The 16,232-nt window shown below is 38.7% G+C and overlaps 1 protein-coding gene across 1 annotated transcript in view; it reads left to right on the plus strand.

The window, feature by feature from the left end:
* The window catches only part of E2F3 (E2F transcription factor 3), a gene marked incomplete at its 5' end in the record, with an annotated part of 10,373 nt that extends 830 nt beyond the window's left edge, over window positions 1-9,543 (plus strand). The window contains 5 exons of the mRNA XM_009583746.1: window positions 1,570-1,789; window positions 2,358-2,516; window positions 5,234-5,348; window positions 8,135-8,273; window positions 9,001-9,543. Coding sequence (XP_009582041.1) covers window positions 1,570-1,789; window positions 2,358-2,516; window positions 5,234-5,348; window positions 8,135-8,273; window positions 9,001-9,266 — 899 coding nt within the window. The remainder of the gene's footprint in view (window positions 1-1,569; window positions 1,790-2,357; window positions 2,517-5,233; window positions 5,349-8,134; window positions 8,274-9,000) is intronic.
* Window positions 9,544-16,232: the final 6,689 nt, after the last annotated feature.

Below are 16,232 nucleotides of genomic sequence, written 5' to 3' on the forward strand. Positions count from 1 at the left end.
GGGAATGGGGAAAAAGGAGGACTGGGGCAGCAGTGGTAGTGATGGGAGAGCAAGAGATGTAAAGGGGTACTTGTCCTTCCTCACCAGTCTAAGTCTTGTTTCTATTGAGGCAGATGGGAACAGCAAAATTAGCTGAAAACATGAACTTAAAGTGGACAAGTTAAACAACCACAGTTGTTTTAATTAAACTAAACTTCATTAAGCTAAATGAAGACCATTTTAAATTGAAGTGCGTTCTCACAGAAGTCCAGTACTATTCAGAGCATAGCATGCTGCTGCAGTGTTGGTAAGGCTGTATGGAGAACTTCCTTGCTGCATGACCAGAAGCACATGCCATTTTAGGTGGGGGTCAAGCAGCCTCTTGCCCTTCTCACTCTGATCCTCCTATTCTTTTCCAAACCCAGATTAAAAGAAACAAACAAAACCCAACCTGCTCTAAATTCACAAGGTCACCTAATTGATACGACTTTTCCTCCATTTCCCAGTGCAGACAAGCCCTGAATTTACCAAAGAATGAGATACAACAGGTTCTCTTTGCAGACAGGCAATGAATTGGTTTTCGTTGAAAAGTCATCATATCCTTCAAAATATTTCAGGGTAGTCTAAAGGTTCACTTTCAGGATTTCAGTTTTGACTGACTTCTGCAATTAAGTGTGGGACCTGAACCTTGAAAACATGAAAATGACCACCAGATCAGCCTAAGATCTGTCCTGTATAATACTTGAAGCAAGTGAATGGTTTGAAATGTACCAGCCCAGCAGACTTCTAATCATGGCTGGCTCATTTCCCTTGACACAAAGGCCTTGAACATTTAGAATTAGAAATTATTCTGATCTATGCATTTAAACTCTTAAAAGCTCATCTATTAAGTATATAGATGCTACATTTGTGTGTGAAAACAGTGAGTTGTCTAGTAAGATCCAAGCCATTTGCTCACTTATAATTTAAAGGAAGTGGATACTCTTCCCCAATTTGAGCATTGTTTGGTTATGGAGAAATGATGATTTAAATTGTATTTTGCGTCAATCTCCCCTAATTCACTTGAGTTTCTGTAAGCTGTGGAGTCTGGCGCTGATGGAATCTGTCATTGTGTTCACCCACTGAAGTACACCTAAGTCCTGCTTAATTGCATGTGAAACACTTATCTTACAAGAGGGGAAAATCAAACCCTGATGAAAGCTGGCTATCAGCCTGATGAAGGAGAGTCATAGGGGAATTTTTGGTATTGCTGCCAGGATAAATAGATACTAAAAATACTATTAAGAATTCACATAGTGAAAGCCTAAGTAGAATATTGCTATATGTATCCGTCAGACTAATGGAAATATTTGCATTTAAAAAAATGTATGTATTTGCTCATGTACCTGTGACTTCTGGAAAAGTACATCTTGAAATACAAATAAATACCCAGTGGTAAGTTGTGTCTTAATGCAGAGGTTTGAGAGATTTCTTTAGTAAAAATGAAAGGAATATCTGTAATATGTATCCTTTCATTTCTGGATGCTGCTTTTAGAACAAAAATGAGAAAACTGATTTATCTGGGGTTTTCTTTCCTCTTTTCTTTCCAAGCTCCAAAATCTCCTTCAGAAAAGACTCGGTATGATACATCACTTGGCCTTCTTACAAAGAAGTTCATTCAGTTGCTGAGCCAATCTCCTGATGGGGTCTTAGATTTGAACAGAGCGGCAGAGGTCCTCAAGGTGCAAAAAAGGAGGATTTACGATATCACCAATGTACTGGAAGGCATCCATCTCATTAAGAAAAAATCCAAAAACAACATTCAGTGGATGTGAGTATTCATTATCCTTTTCCATTCCGGCTGGCTGATTTCACTGTCACAGAGCAGCAGTGTTTTTCTTCTCCCACCTTCCATTCTAACACTTTGCTCCAAGCAATCATCCAAAATGCCTTCTATCAGGATAAAGCTTTCTTTTTCTGTTAAGACAGGTTTTCAGTGTATAAATAGCATTTGTCAGGGAAATTAGAAACCAGCATTTTGTCTGAATACTGGATTAACTCATTTGCTTATGCAAGCGGAGTAAGTTTTTAGGTACACATCTCTACCTAGTGCCTTCCTCAGCCTTTTTCAGGGTGTGGTTAGAGGAGAGGGGAGTTAGAAACAAGATTTTGGAAGAGCTTAGAAATATTCGACTTTTCTATCTTGGTGGTAGTCCCAGAATGATAAAAGGATGCTTTTTCTGGGAAGTGTAGTTTATGTTGACCTGCTATGGGCAGGTTTAGGGAGAAGGAGCTAAGGGCTTGATCTGCACTGTAAAAGCCTGCCTCTTCCCTTCCTCATAGCACAGGGTCAGGTTTTACAAATGCTGAAAGGTCGTCTTCCTTCTCTCTACCCGTAGGGGCTGCAGTCTGTCAGAGGACGGTGGCATGCTGGCACAGCGTCAAGGCCTCACGAAGGAGGTGACCGAACTGACTCAGGAAGAGAAGAAACTGGATGAGCTAATCCAAAGTTGCACCCTGGACCTCAAGCTGCTAACAGAGGACTCAGAAAATCAGAGATATCCTTTTTCTCAAAACCTCAAAGGTGGTCAGTCTCCTTGCTGTGCTCTGTAATACTAAGACAATTCCTCTAAGTAATGTGATACGAAGCATCAGATACTTCCAGAGGTTGGGTAATGGGTTTTAATGTAGTTCTACATAAAAGTTACTTAAGCCACTTGCACCTGTAATGCTTCTGGAATGTCAAAGAAGGAAAAAAAAAAAAAAAAAAAAGAGAGAGGGAGAGAAAAAGGTGGTGTATGAAGGAGCCCATTAACATCCATGTTCACATAGAGTAGAACCAAGAATTTGGCTGATTAACGAGTGACAACATCCAAACCCCTGTGCTTTTTCGACTCTTTTGAGCCCAGAGCAAACCCCATTTTTATGTGTGCAGAAATTATAAAGGCACGCAGATGAAGTCTTTGCTAAGGTAACAAAGACTTGTGTGTGTACTCATCACTTAATTTTTTCTTTTTTTTTACGTTTAACTGACACCTATATAAATTACAGACACAGAGAGGAAAATGAAGTTGGGAGTCAGTTTAGTCTGAAACTTGCAACAAATTTTTAGATTCCTCTGGTTAGAGGATCTATAATAGAATATGATAGATAAAGTTTCTATGAGCTCTCAAAATGTCTATTTTAGACTTATTTAATGTAATAGCGATGCTCAGTTGCATAAGGTTCATATGACTTCTGATATTTTGGCTGCTAATACCCCTTGTAAGTAACCAATTCTCACTTCCACTAGATTTCCCACCTGTGAGCAACAGAAGAGCGCATTTTATTAAATGCTGATGTGAAAACTTTTATTACTTTAAATAGTCAGTAGTTTTTAACGAGCATCTGGTAAGGTGGACTTATTCTCTGTTTTGAAGGACAGGACATAACTATGGGAGTGTCAGTAAAAAGTAATGTGAACTGTATAAATATTGTCTTTTGATTGTGCTCGCATCTCAAAATGCATATGAAAGCAAGACCACTGAGTGGCATAGGGAGTAGGGTCAGCACTGCTGTGATCCACGAAGAGATTTAAGCAAAGCAAAACTGAGCATTACGATTCTTTATTTTTCTAGTGCTGTTGCTGTGGTAGAGGTCCCTGCCCTGCGGCTGCTGGCTCCCTTGGGGATGGGCGAGGAGGCATCGGCATTAGCTGCGTCTTGGCCTCATGCTTTTGGATTTAGGAGAGTGTATTCCCTAAATCCTTCTGTGACTAAGTTTACTGATAATCCTAGTGATTATTGAGGAAGGAACGTGGAAGCATGAAACCTGGGGACGAATCTGAGTGCATCCCAGTATGGTCTTTCGCTCACCTCACTGAAGCCTGACATGAGGTGACCTACTGAACACTCATGGAGCTGAGAAGCCTCTTCCTTTGCTCAGTCTCCGAAGGTGAAGTTTCTGCTTTTGAAAATGTGTTTCTTTTCCCTCATGTTTAGGTAGTGCCAAAACATTGTTTGTGCCCTGGCTGTGTGCTTCCTCCTCTACCTTACAAATAGAATCAGGCAGTAACTGATCGCTACCTTGAATGTTTTGGGATATGCCCAGCATTAGCGTGAGAAGCTTTTAGCTACAGCAATGAAGATTGTTGTTGTATTTGAAAGCCATGCAATGCTTTCCTTAGTTCATATCGTGACAGCCACTGTTGCTGTAATTTGTACTCTGCCTTTGCAAATCTTACTAAAGCTTACTAGAAGAGTGGTAGAAGCCTTGATAAAAGCCATTTGCCTGAAAGCTGACCTGCCGTTTTGCCCCCTAACCTGTTACTTTGCATTTGGTCCAAGTCAGAAGTGAAATGTATTGGCATTTTGAGCTTGGGCAGTTTGTGTTACTGTACGGTAACAGCAGACATTTACCAAAATTGTTCACATTTACACCCCCCAAAAGTATAATAATAAATTAGGCTCTTTATTTCTATGGCATAAATATTATGCTAGATACCTCACAGATGACAAAACGAAAGAGCTGGAAGCGCTTGCATGTGATCGCGGTCGTTTCACAGTTGGCGACCAAAAGCTCTGTGACACCTCGGTTACACAGGTCAGTAAGTGAGGCACCACTGTGCAGTAACCCACCAAAATGCTTGCTTTGATTTGGACAAATTCGTGTTGAACAGCAAATTCTTCATGTTCATTCCGTGCTTATGCAGAAATCAACTTTCTGCACTGTCAAGTCGTTTAAAGTAGTTGTTTAAGCAGTTTTTGGAAATAATTTCATATAATACAAATGAATAAATAAATATATGAATATATAAATGTTTACCAAAAAACCCTCAAATGAAAATTGAAATTATTATTTTATTGATGATTTCAAAAATATATTGTGTATGCGCATCTATAAGATGCATCTGTAAATTCCTTTACATTTTTTCTGTGATTTCCAGTTCTCTGCATTTTCATAGCAAGCGTGTAAAAAATTTTGCGTCGTGCAGTCTGCGAGTAATTGCAGGTTGTTGAGCTTTAGCTTATGTAGCTTTGCGCGTGTGAAGGAGAAGAGAGAGAAGGACTCAGCATGGAGAATCCCTTTTGTCGGTCAGTAGTGGCCCCAGCTGTTAGATGAAAGGGAAATTCTCACACAGTTCCACTGCAATCACAACCAGTGTGGAGAATAGAAAACTTTGGGCCAAAAGCAGCGTAGCCATGAGAAAATAGAAAAATAATTGAAAGAATTCTGCCTCTTCTCATAGTCTGAATATATTATAACCTGCGCTGGAAAATTCCTTAACAGTGATTACATTAGCTTATGTCACGTATCAAGATATTCGAAAAATTAGTGGCCTTAAAGACCAAACTGTTATAGTTGTGAAAGCTCCTCCAGAAACAAGACTTGAAGTGCCTGACCCAGTGGAGGTAAGGACAACTTGGCTTTTCTTGCCAGGTTATGTATCATTTTTCTATAGATGGAGCAAATGTGTTGGGAGCAGTTACTGTGGTAACTGATGCCCAAGTTGGATTATATTGGCATACAGTCCTATATTCATCTGTCTTACAAACTTCGAAGGTGTTTTTTTTAAAAAAGGAAGGGGAATTTTTAAAAATCCTTTCGCACAAAGCAATCACTGTTTGTTCCTTTTCTCTCAATTCCAGTTTTCCTGCAGAGTAATCCACACTATTTACAGATTATTCTCTTTTGCCATACTTTATGTAAAGAAGAGCTCTTCCTTGACAGTTGAAATTTCCTGTTTGTAACCGTGTAAAATCTTTCTCTTAAGAGATTCAGCTTTTTTTTTCTTTTTTTTTTTTAGCTTTATGTAGTTTTAGTTATAAAGTTCGTGGATAACTCAATGCCTTAAGCATCTTGATGCCTTATATTATTGATATCCTAATTTATTGAGACGTGTGTTTTCACGTAGGATTTTCTTTTCTGAAGTATTACAGTTATTGTAGAAATTTGTGTTTTACTCCTAGAATCCATTCTTGCCCTTCCTTCTTCCGTCATCATCTTTGCTTCATTGACACTGATTTTACACACCTGTGTAAAACTTCGTACATTCTGCTAGTGCACTTTTTGTTTGCTATCGTAAAGTCTGTAGGGGATGGGGATTTCCTTTCCTATTTTATTAGAAGTACTTCTGTTTCTGAAGTTGTCTGTGTTCATCTGTGTCCCTCTTCTGTTGCCCCTTGCTACTCAAGCCACAGTCTCTCTCTATCTCTGAGTGCCAGCTTTTGTGTATGAGATGTCTGGCTCTCATTCTTTTGTCCTCATTTTGTTTCTTCTCCGTATCTCAGGTAGATGTCTAGGGTAACTTGGCTGCTTCTCCCTTCCCTTACCTGATGTCACAGTTGCAGAGAAAAATGCTTCAGGTGGCTTTTCTTTGAAGATATCCTTAGGGAGTAGCTTTACTTCATTCCACTCGTGGTTTATGAACCACATGGTTCAGCTGCTCCTGGGATTTTATCTCTTGGTGGCAAGAGTGAGCTGCTTGGCAGTTCTCAATTATTATGACAGACCCAAGTATGTTGGGCAAATGTAAATAATTTGCATGAGCCACTGCTTTAGAGATTCAAAAATGTACCCAATTTCTTCTCTCAAGGAGCAATTAGACATAGGGCTAAAGCCCAGAAACCTCCGTGCTGTGTTCATACCTCTACGTTATTCCTTCACCCCTACTGTTGGGCTGGTTCCACTGAGCCCAGGGCCACCTGCTGCCGCGCGGGCAGGAACAGGCTCCAGATTCCCTGTCACTTCTTTTCCTAAGAGTATTCTCTGCTTGCTGAGGCCCGTTATGGTTTCCATCCTTTTTTTCCCTGCCTTTGTCCTTAATTTCCCCTTTGAACCTAGGTGCAGGTTTTGGAAGAATAAATCATTTTGCTGCAGTGAGGAAGGGATGTCTTTTATCAGTACATATATACTGTTATCGTTGCTTGCTTTCCTGTTTCTTTCCCCTAGGCATTGCGCTTTGATTTTTAATTCAGTGAAATAAGGCGGGTAGAGAGAGATGCACACAATCATTAAAACTAGCGCCCAGACCTCCCTTATCCCCTAAACCCAAATTATTCATTTAATTTTCAGCTTCAGGCAGTAGAAGTTCCATTTCTTTCTCTCATTTTACATACCTCAGTCATTCAACAGTACCTTCCCCGACTCCTGCTCTTCCCATCTCCTTTTTTCTAATTATCTATAGCATTGCCCTAAGTACTCTTAACTGTTTTCTGTGCCCTGGGGTATCCCTGTTTAGTTGTTGTTCTCTGTATTTGTAAATGCTGTCTATTATGCTACATAACTGTCAGAACACAAATAATGAGGAACTTTTTGTTAAAGGGCACAATAAAATGTATTTGAAAGGAGTCTGCAAAGAGGTATATAATGCCTGTATTCATGCTTTTTAAAATTATTAATGCAATACAGCTGGAGCAGGTTTATTTTTAACTGGAGTCATTTATGGTTTTCCATCATAACACTAAGAGCAACTTTGCAGATTTCTGTCTGTCTATATATGTCATCTTGTTGTATTACATCAATGTGTGAAAGTTAAGAAAATATAATTTCTTGAGATGAATTAGGACTTCCTGTTATTCAGAAACACCATCAAAATTAGAGTTGCTGCCTTGAGGGGGCAGAAGGACTTATATAAACAAGTTTGGGTGAAGAAAATGGCATCTTTTTCTTTTTTTGTTATTTGGAAAAACTTCTCTGATAAGCAGGGGAACTTACAGCTATTTGAGTTCAGTGTGAATTAGTGCTGACGGTTTTTGGGTGAGTGAGAAGGATGTTTTGGCATTCTTTTAAAGGAGAAACATTTACACAAATACATCCAATAATACTGTTATGAATAATAACAAAACCTGTGACTTGCAACCCATAGTTCCATTACGTCAGAACGCTTCAGGTTATTATGGTTGTAAGAAAATGTTAGTTCAATCCTTTATACCTCTCTGGTTATGATACAACACATAAAATGGTGGGCTTCTGAGATTTCTGCAGTACAAGAAAAGCTTTTATGTTCTCTTCCAGTCTACAAGATATATCAGACAAGCCTTTCACAGCTTCAAAAAAAATGCATGGGGGATTTCAGGTTTTCTTGATTAGTAAAAAATGTATTAAAACACTCACACCCCAGTAAGAATTTAGTCTGTATCATCAATATTCTCTTGTGTTCATTGGTATAACACCTTACTGACATTTGTTTTGTTAGCAGAGTGCATTGATACATTTATCTAGTACTCAAGGACCTATTGAAGTTTATCTGTGCCCAGAGGAAAACGATGCCCTCAGTCCAATGAAAACCTATAGTCAGGACCACAATGGAAATATTTCCAAAACCATTTCCAAAGGTAAAAATATTTCTCTGTAATACTAATGGCCTTCCTTCATGCTCTCATTCAAGATTTCATTTTGAACTTCAGATATCCAGCTCTTATTTTTTTTGGCTTTATTTTTCTAAGAAGTGAAAAGCTAAGGTATCCATTTTCCACTATGCCTTTCTGGTTTATATAGGGGGGAAATATGTTTTCTTCTGCATCAGTTGTTTAAAATAAGTTTCATATTTGCGTATCATATGTACGAAACTATGTAACCTAAGTTTATGCAATATTGAAGAAAGAAACAATTTTGTTCGTTTTGCATTTTCAGATAGGACGGTAGCAGCAAAGATTCACCTCAACACAAGAGACAGAAATATCTGTATATGGGTATATGCAGCTATGCAGTGTCACTGATGACATCTGTTACCTAGACAGTTTTCATTTTGACGATGAATTCCACTGAAAAATGGGCATCTCTCACTACACTTGATTTCCCCCCCCTCCCCCCCCAGTAGTTGTTTAAACCTTGTAAAATAATTTTTTAGTAGAAAAGTCAGTGGTGATGGCAACATGCATATTTTTGAGCAGCCCTTTGTAACATATCAAAAACAAGCTAGAAATTATATGGAGGCCCTTTTTTGTTGAATTGATGCTTTATGAAAGGCCCTTCATGCAGTGGTTACTTTGTTTGATGTGTCTCATGCGTCTAATGAGATTAAACGTGTCACCTTTAATTTTTCTCTCCCTCCTCTTACAGAAGTGGCTTCTGCTAACTCAGGACAAGGTGACTGCTCAGTAAATATGGCAACAATCTCTCCATTGGCTTCTCCAGCCAACCTTCTCCAGCAGACCGAGGACCAAATTCCCTCAAACTTTGAAGGACCGTTTGTGAATTTGCTGCCTCCTCTGCTTCAGGAAGATTATTTGCTGAGCCTCGGGGATGAAGAAGGCATCAGTGACCTCTTTGATGCTTATGATTTAGAGAAGCTTCCTTCGTTGGTGGATGAATTTATATACAGCTGATTCTCTTAAATGCTGTCCATATCTAAATCATGTTTTTAATGGAATCAAAAAACCTGCCATCATTCAGAGTTGTCTCCTACTTACTATAAAATAGCATTATTAAATAAACTAGGCTCTCGAACAGTGCTGATATTTTAATTAAATACTCCCTAAAATACTATAAACAAGAAGTGAAGGCGCTTACAGCAAGGCCTTCTCCTTGACCCTGAGCTCCAGCGCCTTGTGAGTCAGCAAGTGCAAGCAGGTGACCATAAATGTTTTGTCTTCACACTCCCCCAGTCTCTGCTTACTGTGACAAGTGGGCTTATGGAGAAGGGCTCAGTGAACTGGTTTTGTCCTAAATAACAATTTTATAATAGTATTTCAGGTCGTGCCTTCTGCAGAGAATGCATGTCTTTCGAGTGTCACAACATGGATTGTACCTGCAGTGAACATAAACATGAAGTAATGCAAAAGCGTGAAATGGGAATCTTCAGCTACTTGTGGGAATGTTTAAATTGCTGTCATAATGCTCATTTTGAGCTGTGTATATGTCTCATTATGAGGTCAAATACTTATGTCTTTAAAAGCTTTTAATAAAAACATACACTGTAAATGTAGTGTATATTGCAAATATTGAAAAGTATAAAGTTCTGCCACTTCTCGTAGTAATCCCAGATTTTTAAAAATGCTTGTGTGTGTGTGTGTGTGTGAAAGTAGTTTTTGTTGATTGTTTTTTTTAAACTAGAACGAAGATGCACAGTTCAACTTTACTGCCCCCAGTGTGCATTAGAACTGGTACATAAATTTTTGTGGTACTAAGTGGGGCTTTGTGTTAAGTGCCTACTAGAGATGCACTGTGGGTTTTTCCCTCTATGGAAAACACTTATGCCAAGCTTTGTTCAATATATCATATTTATCTCAGTGGGTTAGCTTCCTCTGCTTACAGCTTTTTATAATTCTCTTCGCCAGCAAAATGGAACTAATTTTTTTCCAAAGTACATAACTGTAAGTACCACATCAACTGAATCGCATTTATTTTTTGAAGATCTTTAGTAGAATAGTATAGTACCAATATTTATTTTTTGAACGTGAGAGGAATTCTAAGAAGTCTTAAATAATTTTTTTTTTTTGAGTGTAAAATATGTTGCCATGTTCTGGGCTAAATTAATGTAATGTTGGTTAGATGATGCCCATATAATCCTTTTGTTTGCATTACTGTTGTGCTTATCTGACATAATCAGAAAATTAGTACTATTTGTACTGTAGTAGAATATTATGTATGCAGGTTTTCTGGTACCATTGAGTTGCTGCTATGAAAGCTCACACATGAAAAGGCAAGAAGTCACAGTACTAATAAGAAAACTGTATGACTGTGTGAGTTTTGGAATATAACAGATGTATAAAGGGCAACACATAAAGAACTGTTAAACAGTGTTAAGTGTGTGTTTATATGTACAAATGTGTGCATAGATCATTGAGCAGTTGTATTTAAGTTGATATATGTTCTCAACTCACACTTTAGTTATCTAGCAGTTTTGTACAATAGAATTAATTTGTAAACACTGCCAGAATATTTTCTAGCTGGTTTGTAATTTTTTTAAGAGTTTTTTTAGATGTGGATCTGTAAATAAAATTGTAGTATTTAAAGTTTTTGTCTTGTGGAAGAGGAAAGTAAAAGTTGTGTGAGCATGAAGATTTGCGAGACAAAGGGGCACTTTTGCGGGGGAAGAGAAAATGAAGACTAAGGCAGACCATCTTTTTTTGTACAAATTAAACACTTGTCCCAATATGCGTGGGCAAAATACTAATCTAATTTAGCGTTGCATTGTATGCTAGTTTAAAAAAAAAACCTCTGTAAAATACTGTAAAAAAAAAAAAAAAAACCACACCAAACAACCGAACAAAAAAAAAAAACCAACCCACAAACAAAAACAAAAAAAGCTTTTATGGTGAGTTTTGTAAATAGATTTATTAATGGATGACCTGTTCTCTAGCTGTGATCTTACCACTTCAAATGGATGTAATTTGAATAAATTTTGTATGGTAATGAATCAATAAAAAGGATTTTTTAAAGAGTTTAATTTGTGTACAGCTATTCAAGTTCTTCTTACTCTTTGTGCCTATCATGCTGCTTCTTGGAATCTAGCTGTTACTATTTTCATTATTAGTGCTCACACTCATTTGACACCAGATATGTTTCAATCCCATTTTTTTATTATGCTAACAATAAGTTCAGCAGTTTTTTTTTAAGCCAGAGTGAAACAAGAATAAAAGACACATGTAAAGAGACATAGTAGGAGATCCAGAGGTTGGGATAACACAAGTTTATTTTTATTTATTCCACCCCATATGAATTATGAAGAGACTTCTTGCAAACTTTATAGAAATTGGGTTATTCTAGGATTAAATGACATGAAAACAATTGTTGAGGATCTGCTTAACCTTTCTACTGATAATTGTCTAGAAGTCTCCTAATTGTAGCTTTGAAAAGAAGGAGTTCTGTTTAATTGAGTCATCTCCAACAGTCTCTTGCACCAGACATGCATTTACAAACTTGTACTCCCTTTCTGGTCGTGGTGCTGCACCTTTCTAGATGCATGGTCATCAACTGCTAAAAGGGAAAAAAACTGTCAGGATAATAAAATCATAGTAATATGGTTGTTTGCTTAAATGTTACACTTCTGAGCAAGTCATAAGTGTCTTGTCATCTTCCCTGCACACAAGGAGATTACTATTTTATCTCTTTATGCACCTATCCATACTCTAACTTCTGCACACAGCACTACTGAAAGGAAGATTACAAAGAAGATCCTCTGTTCTTCTGTATTCCCAATAAATAATAAAGGAGGGCTAGAGGACTCTGTTCTCTGATCTCTCTTTGAAGCAGAGATGATAATAAATGTCCTCTTTCTGTCCTATCTATCATAGCTCCCTGGCCTGTTCTCTGTTTCTCTGTTCTATGGCTACCATAAGCACTTTTTTATTTGTTCCTAGAACCTGCTACTGATTGCCAGTTTTCATGTCATTTTCTCTCCTCTTCCTTCTGCTTTCTGTATCTGCTTTGTAAACTTCGGGTGTGCTGAGTTGCAGGACAAAAAAACCCAGCCAGTTAAAATACTTAATTCTGCTCCCCTGAGCTAGCACAGTGTATCTCAACATTATTCAGCATGCAAATACTAGTTTCAGGGAGGTTTTATTGGGGCCTGTATATGCTGCATTCCTTGGCTGCCAGCAGATGGAAAAGGATTCTGAGTAATCTGTCCAAACTGGCCTGAATGATAGGCAACTACACACTCTACACACAGGAGAGGAGTTTAAAAAAGGGGGGGTTAAAAAAAAGGGGGGATTCCTGCTCTTGAACCTACAGTGAGAACTCATCCACCTACAAATGACAGGCACCGTCACTTTCTATTCTTTTTGACTTGCACCTGAAAGAGTAAATTGCACCATTGTCTTGATGCAGACATGGGCATTTTCGTCATAGAAAGAAAGTATGAAAGATACATAAGGTACTTTTTATAGCATGAGACATTGCTACATGTTTAGAAGCACCAAATTTGGCAGTATATGCCAATTTTTTCTGTATGTAACACAGTTAATGCACAATGCCATTAGTGCTCCTGGAGCCAACAATTCTCAAGATTAAGTGAACCAAGAGCAAAGTCAATGGAGTGATATTAACAAAAGCATAAACAAGTAGAACTTATCTCCCCATTTTGCTTTTCTTGCTGAAGCAAGATCTGCCTGGATATTACTCCACAGCTAAGCAAAGATCAGCCAAATGTTTTGCCTTTATTAAGTTTGGGAGTTTCTTCACCCACTTTTTTCTTTCTAAAACTTGACAGGGAGAGTGTGTCATATCTAACAAAAAAAACGGGTTGCTATCAGTTCTGAGTGGTGCTGAATGTTGCTGACAAATGACCAGCGAGATTCTCCTAAATTGCAGGAATAGAGGAAGAAATCTCATTTCTTGTATCTAACTTTAGGACTCTCCATGTTTTTCCTGCATGCCTTCTCGCTTACTTTTCCACCCAGAACTGCATGTTCGTTATCAGAGAATAAGGTTGTCATATAAAAACAGGGCCCACACTTCCCTGGCTGTTTCCCTTCCCTAAGGATGTTAGTTGAGATGCTCTAAAACAACTAAGGATGTATCTTCTACTAACCATGGGCTAAAATTGAGGTTTGCATTTCATTTCCCTAGTAGTTTTTGTATTTTCCAACTACCTACTCGTGCAAAACCTGTAATGACTTAAGATGGTAACCCACCCTGAGGCTGGTGTTTTCGAGTCTACCACCCCTGAAGAGTAGGAAGTATGGTACGCAGGCAACTCGGAAAGGATGTATTCTAAAGCTGTTCTTTGGACATTCAAGGAACTGGAGCATGTATATTTACAGTCTATAGAAGGCCAGCATTGGAACTTGCATTGTCAGCTGCTGTCTCTTAAAAAGCGGTTTTCCCACCTTATAGATAAGCTTTCTTCCTGGGGCCAGGAAGTGGTAGGGAATCATCTGCTTCCCTTGCTACCTGCTGCACTACCAGCAGTCTGTGTGCAGCTTTGTTTGTTATTATGAATATTCTACAAAGCAATTTAGATTTGTGAGCTTCAAAAGCACTTAAAAGGTGCCTTCCATGTTGTGGCTACATCCTCGGACTGAATAGGACTGTGCTGGCACAAGGGCTGCTTGATATTATGAATTCTTGGCAGCAGGACAAAGTAAGGGCTCTGTCGGATCATGCTGAAACTGATCAGCATGGCCTATTTATGTCACTAGGTATGGGACTCATGGGTTATTCCTGCCTGGGAGCTGCTCTTGGAACTCACTGCCTCCCCTTAATGAGTAGTGTTTTGTCAGTCTTGGCCATCTGGAGATTTTTGGATATGTCTTGCAGGCTATCTGTGCTTTGCTCTTTTAGTCAACCAAAAACCAGCACTGATATCTGCCCAGTATTGTTTAACCAGGGAGGTAACACTTGGCTAGTCACAATAACTGTGGGGTAGTGCAGTGCAGTGCTCCCAGAATAGAGAAGTTTAACTCAAGGACTACGTGTGAAATACTTAGAAAACAGAAGAGAAAAAGGAAGAGAATTGCTAACTTTATCAGGAAGCAGTTAAAATACTGACTGGTAATATATGTATCATTACTTACTGACATACTAGGGACTACTTACACCGTTCTATGAAGGAGGATGTCTGAAATAGATTAATGCAACTACTGATTTTAAAATGTTTTTCTCCATTCTCTTCTGGGCTAAAAATGCTGCAAAAATAATGAATTACACATCACTCAGTGTCTCACTGAGAGTATCTCTGAAAAGTACTTGTGTGCTTACACAAAGACCAATCACAAAGGCAAATGTATCTTAAGCTGTAACAATGACTCTATCATGAAGCCAGGGTGATATTAATAGTGCTTAGTCCTGCCTGGAATGATTTGTTCTTGAAGACTGATTTAAATGAAGTGCTTGTTTCTTTCTGTCCCAATTCTCCTCTTCAAATCTCTCCTGTTACTTTGTTCTCATTGTTACCCTTTTTTTGCCTGTGAACATTGTCAGATAAGCACGACATAAAATAAGCACCGGTTTTTAAGAAAAAGGAGAGGGAGGGGAAGTGATATTCATGGGTAGAAGTTGCCAAGTTTTATCTGCTAGCAGACCAATGGGCCTATTATGGAATACACTCAGGGCTTTCATTCACTTTCCCTCCAGTTTGAGGGAGACTATAATCTGCTATCTGGAGAATAACATAATGATTCCAAAGGCTCCTTCTAAAGAGAGTAACTTAAGGTTCAAAATGCAGTTACAAGAAATGGTGATTTTTATATTCCAAAGCTGGCTATGTTAAAATAAAATAAATATGTTAAAGATGCAATATAAATAATCTTTTTAGGTTAACTGTGTATGTTAAAAACAAAGCAATAATATTATGCTCACCTTCTATAACACTTGGATCAACAAGGAAACTATGCACTTAATAATCTGTCTGCTTAAAGCCCTAGCTTTAACCATCCAAGTTTAAACACCCAGACTAATGTCTTCCAAAATATTAATTGGAAGAGTTGCTACTAGCCCTAAATTGGAGGAGAACAATGCCAAAAACTTTAGCCATCTAATATTAAATATTTTGACGAATGTCTTCCACACTAAGCAGAAACATCGCTACTAGCACTGTATTTTGAGGAAATTAATGATTAAAAATAAAAGTGTTGTAAATTAATGATTAAAAATAAAAGTGTTGTGGCCATAACATGAATAAATAGCTCATCATTAATTTGGATCAGATACATCAGAATCCAACTGTTTTAACTGGATATGTATTGCTAGACCTAATTTCCAATTAAAATAAAGGTCAGTCTCCAAGGATTTGGGAAACTCGAGCAGAGGATGCGTGGCCTTGGTGCTCAGCAGATGCCCTGGCACTGGTTATTTGCACTTCAAACACAGCCACGGCATACTGCTGGAGGAAATTCCATTTTCAACTCTACGACTTCACCTTCAGTCTCACAATATCTGATGTTTCCAGTACAACAGCAGCAGCAGCCTGGCAATTCGATGCCATCCGGATCCCAGCTCCACCATCCTTACAGCCACACTTCTGGAGCACAGCCTCAAAAAGCAACAGGAGCGCTGTGGAGCGCTCCAGCCACAGCAAGTGGGACTCTGCCCAGGGGCACTGACAAACCGATGGGGCACCCTCTTATTTCTGAAGGCGGCGAGGACGGGGAGCCCGCAGCTGTTTTCAACCGCCGCTGTCCAAAGAGACGACCCCGGATGACCTCCCTCACGGCTCTGGGCCCTGCTGGCCCGTTATGGCTTCCAGGGGATGAACCATAGAATCATAGAATTGTTTAGGTTGGAAAGGACCTTTAAGATCATCAAGTCCAAACGTTAACCTAGCACTGCCAAGTCCACCACTAAACCATGTCCCTAAGCGCCACATCTACACATCTTTTAAATACCTCCATGGATGGTGACTCAACCCC

This window comes from Fulmarus glacialis, unplaced genomic scaffold (genome assembly GCF_000690835.1).
Source record: "Fulmarus glacialis isolate BGI_N327 unplaced genomic scaffold, ASM69083v1 scaffold16178, whole genome shotgun sequence".
Lineage (NCBI taxonomy): Eukaryota > Metazoa > Chordata > Aves > Procellariiformes > Procellariidae > Fulmarus > Fulmarus glacialis.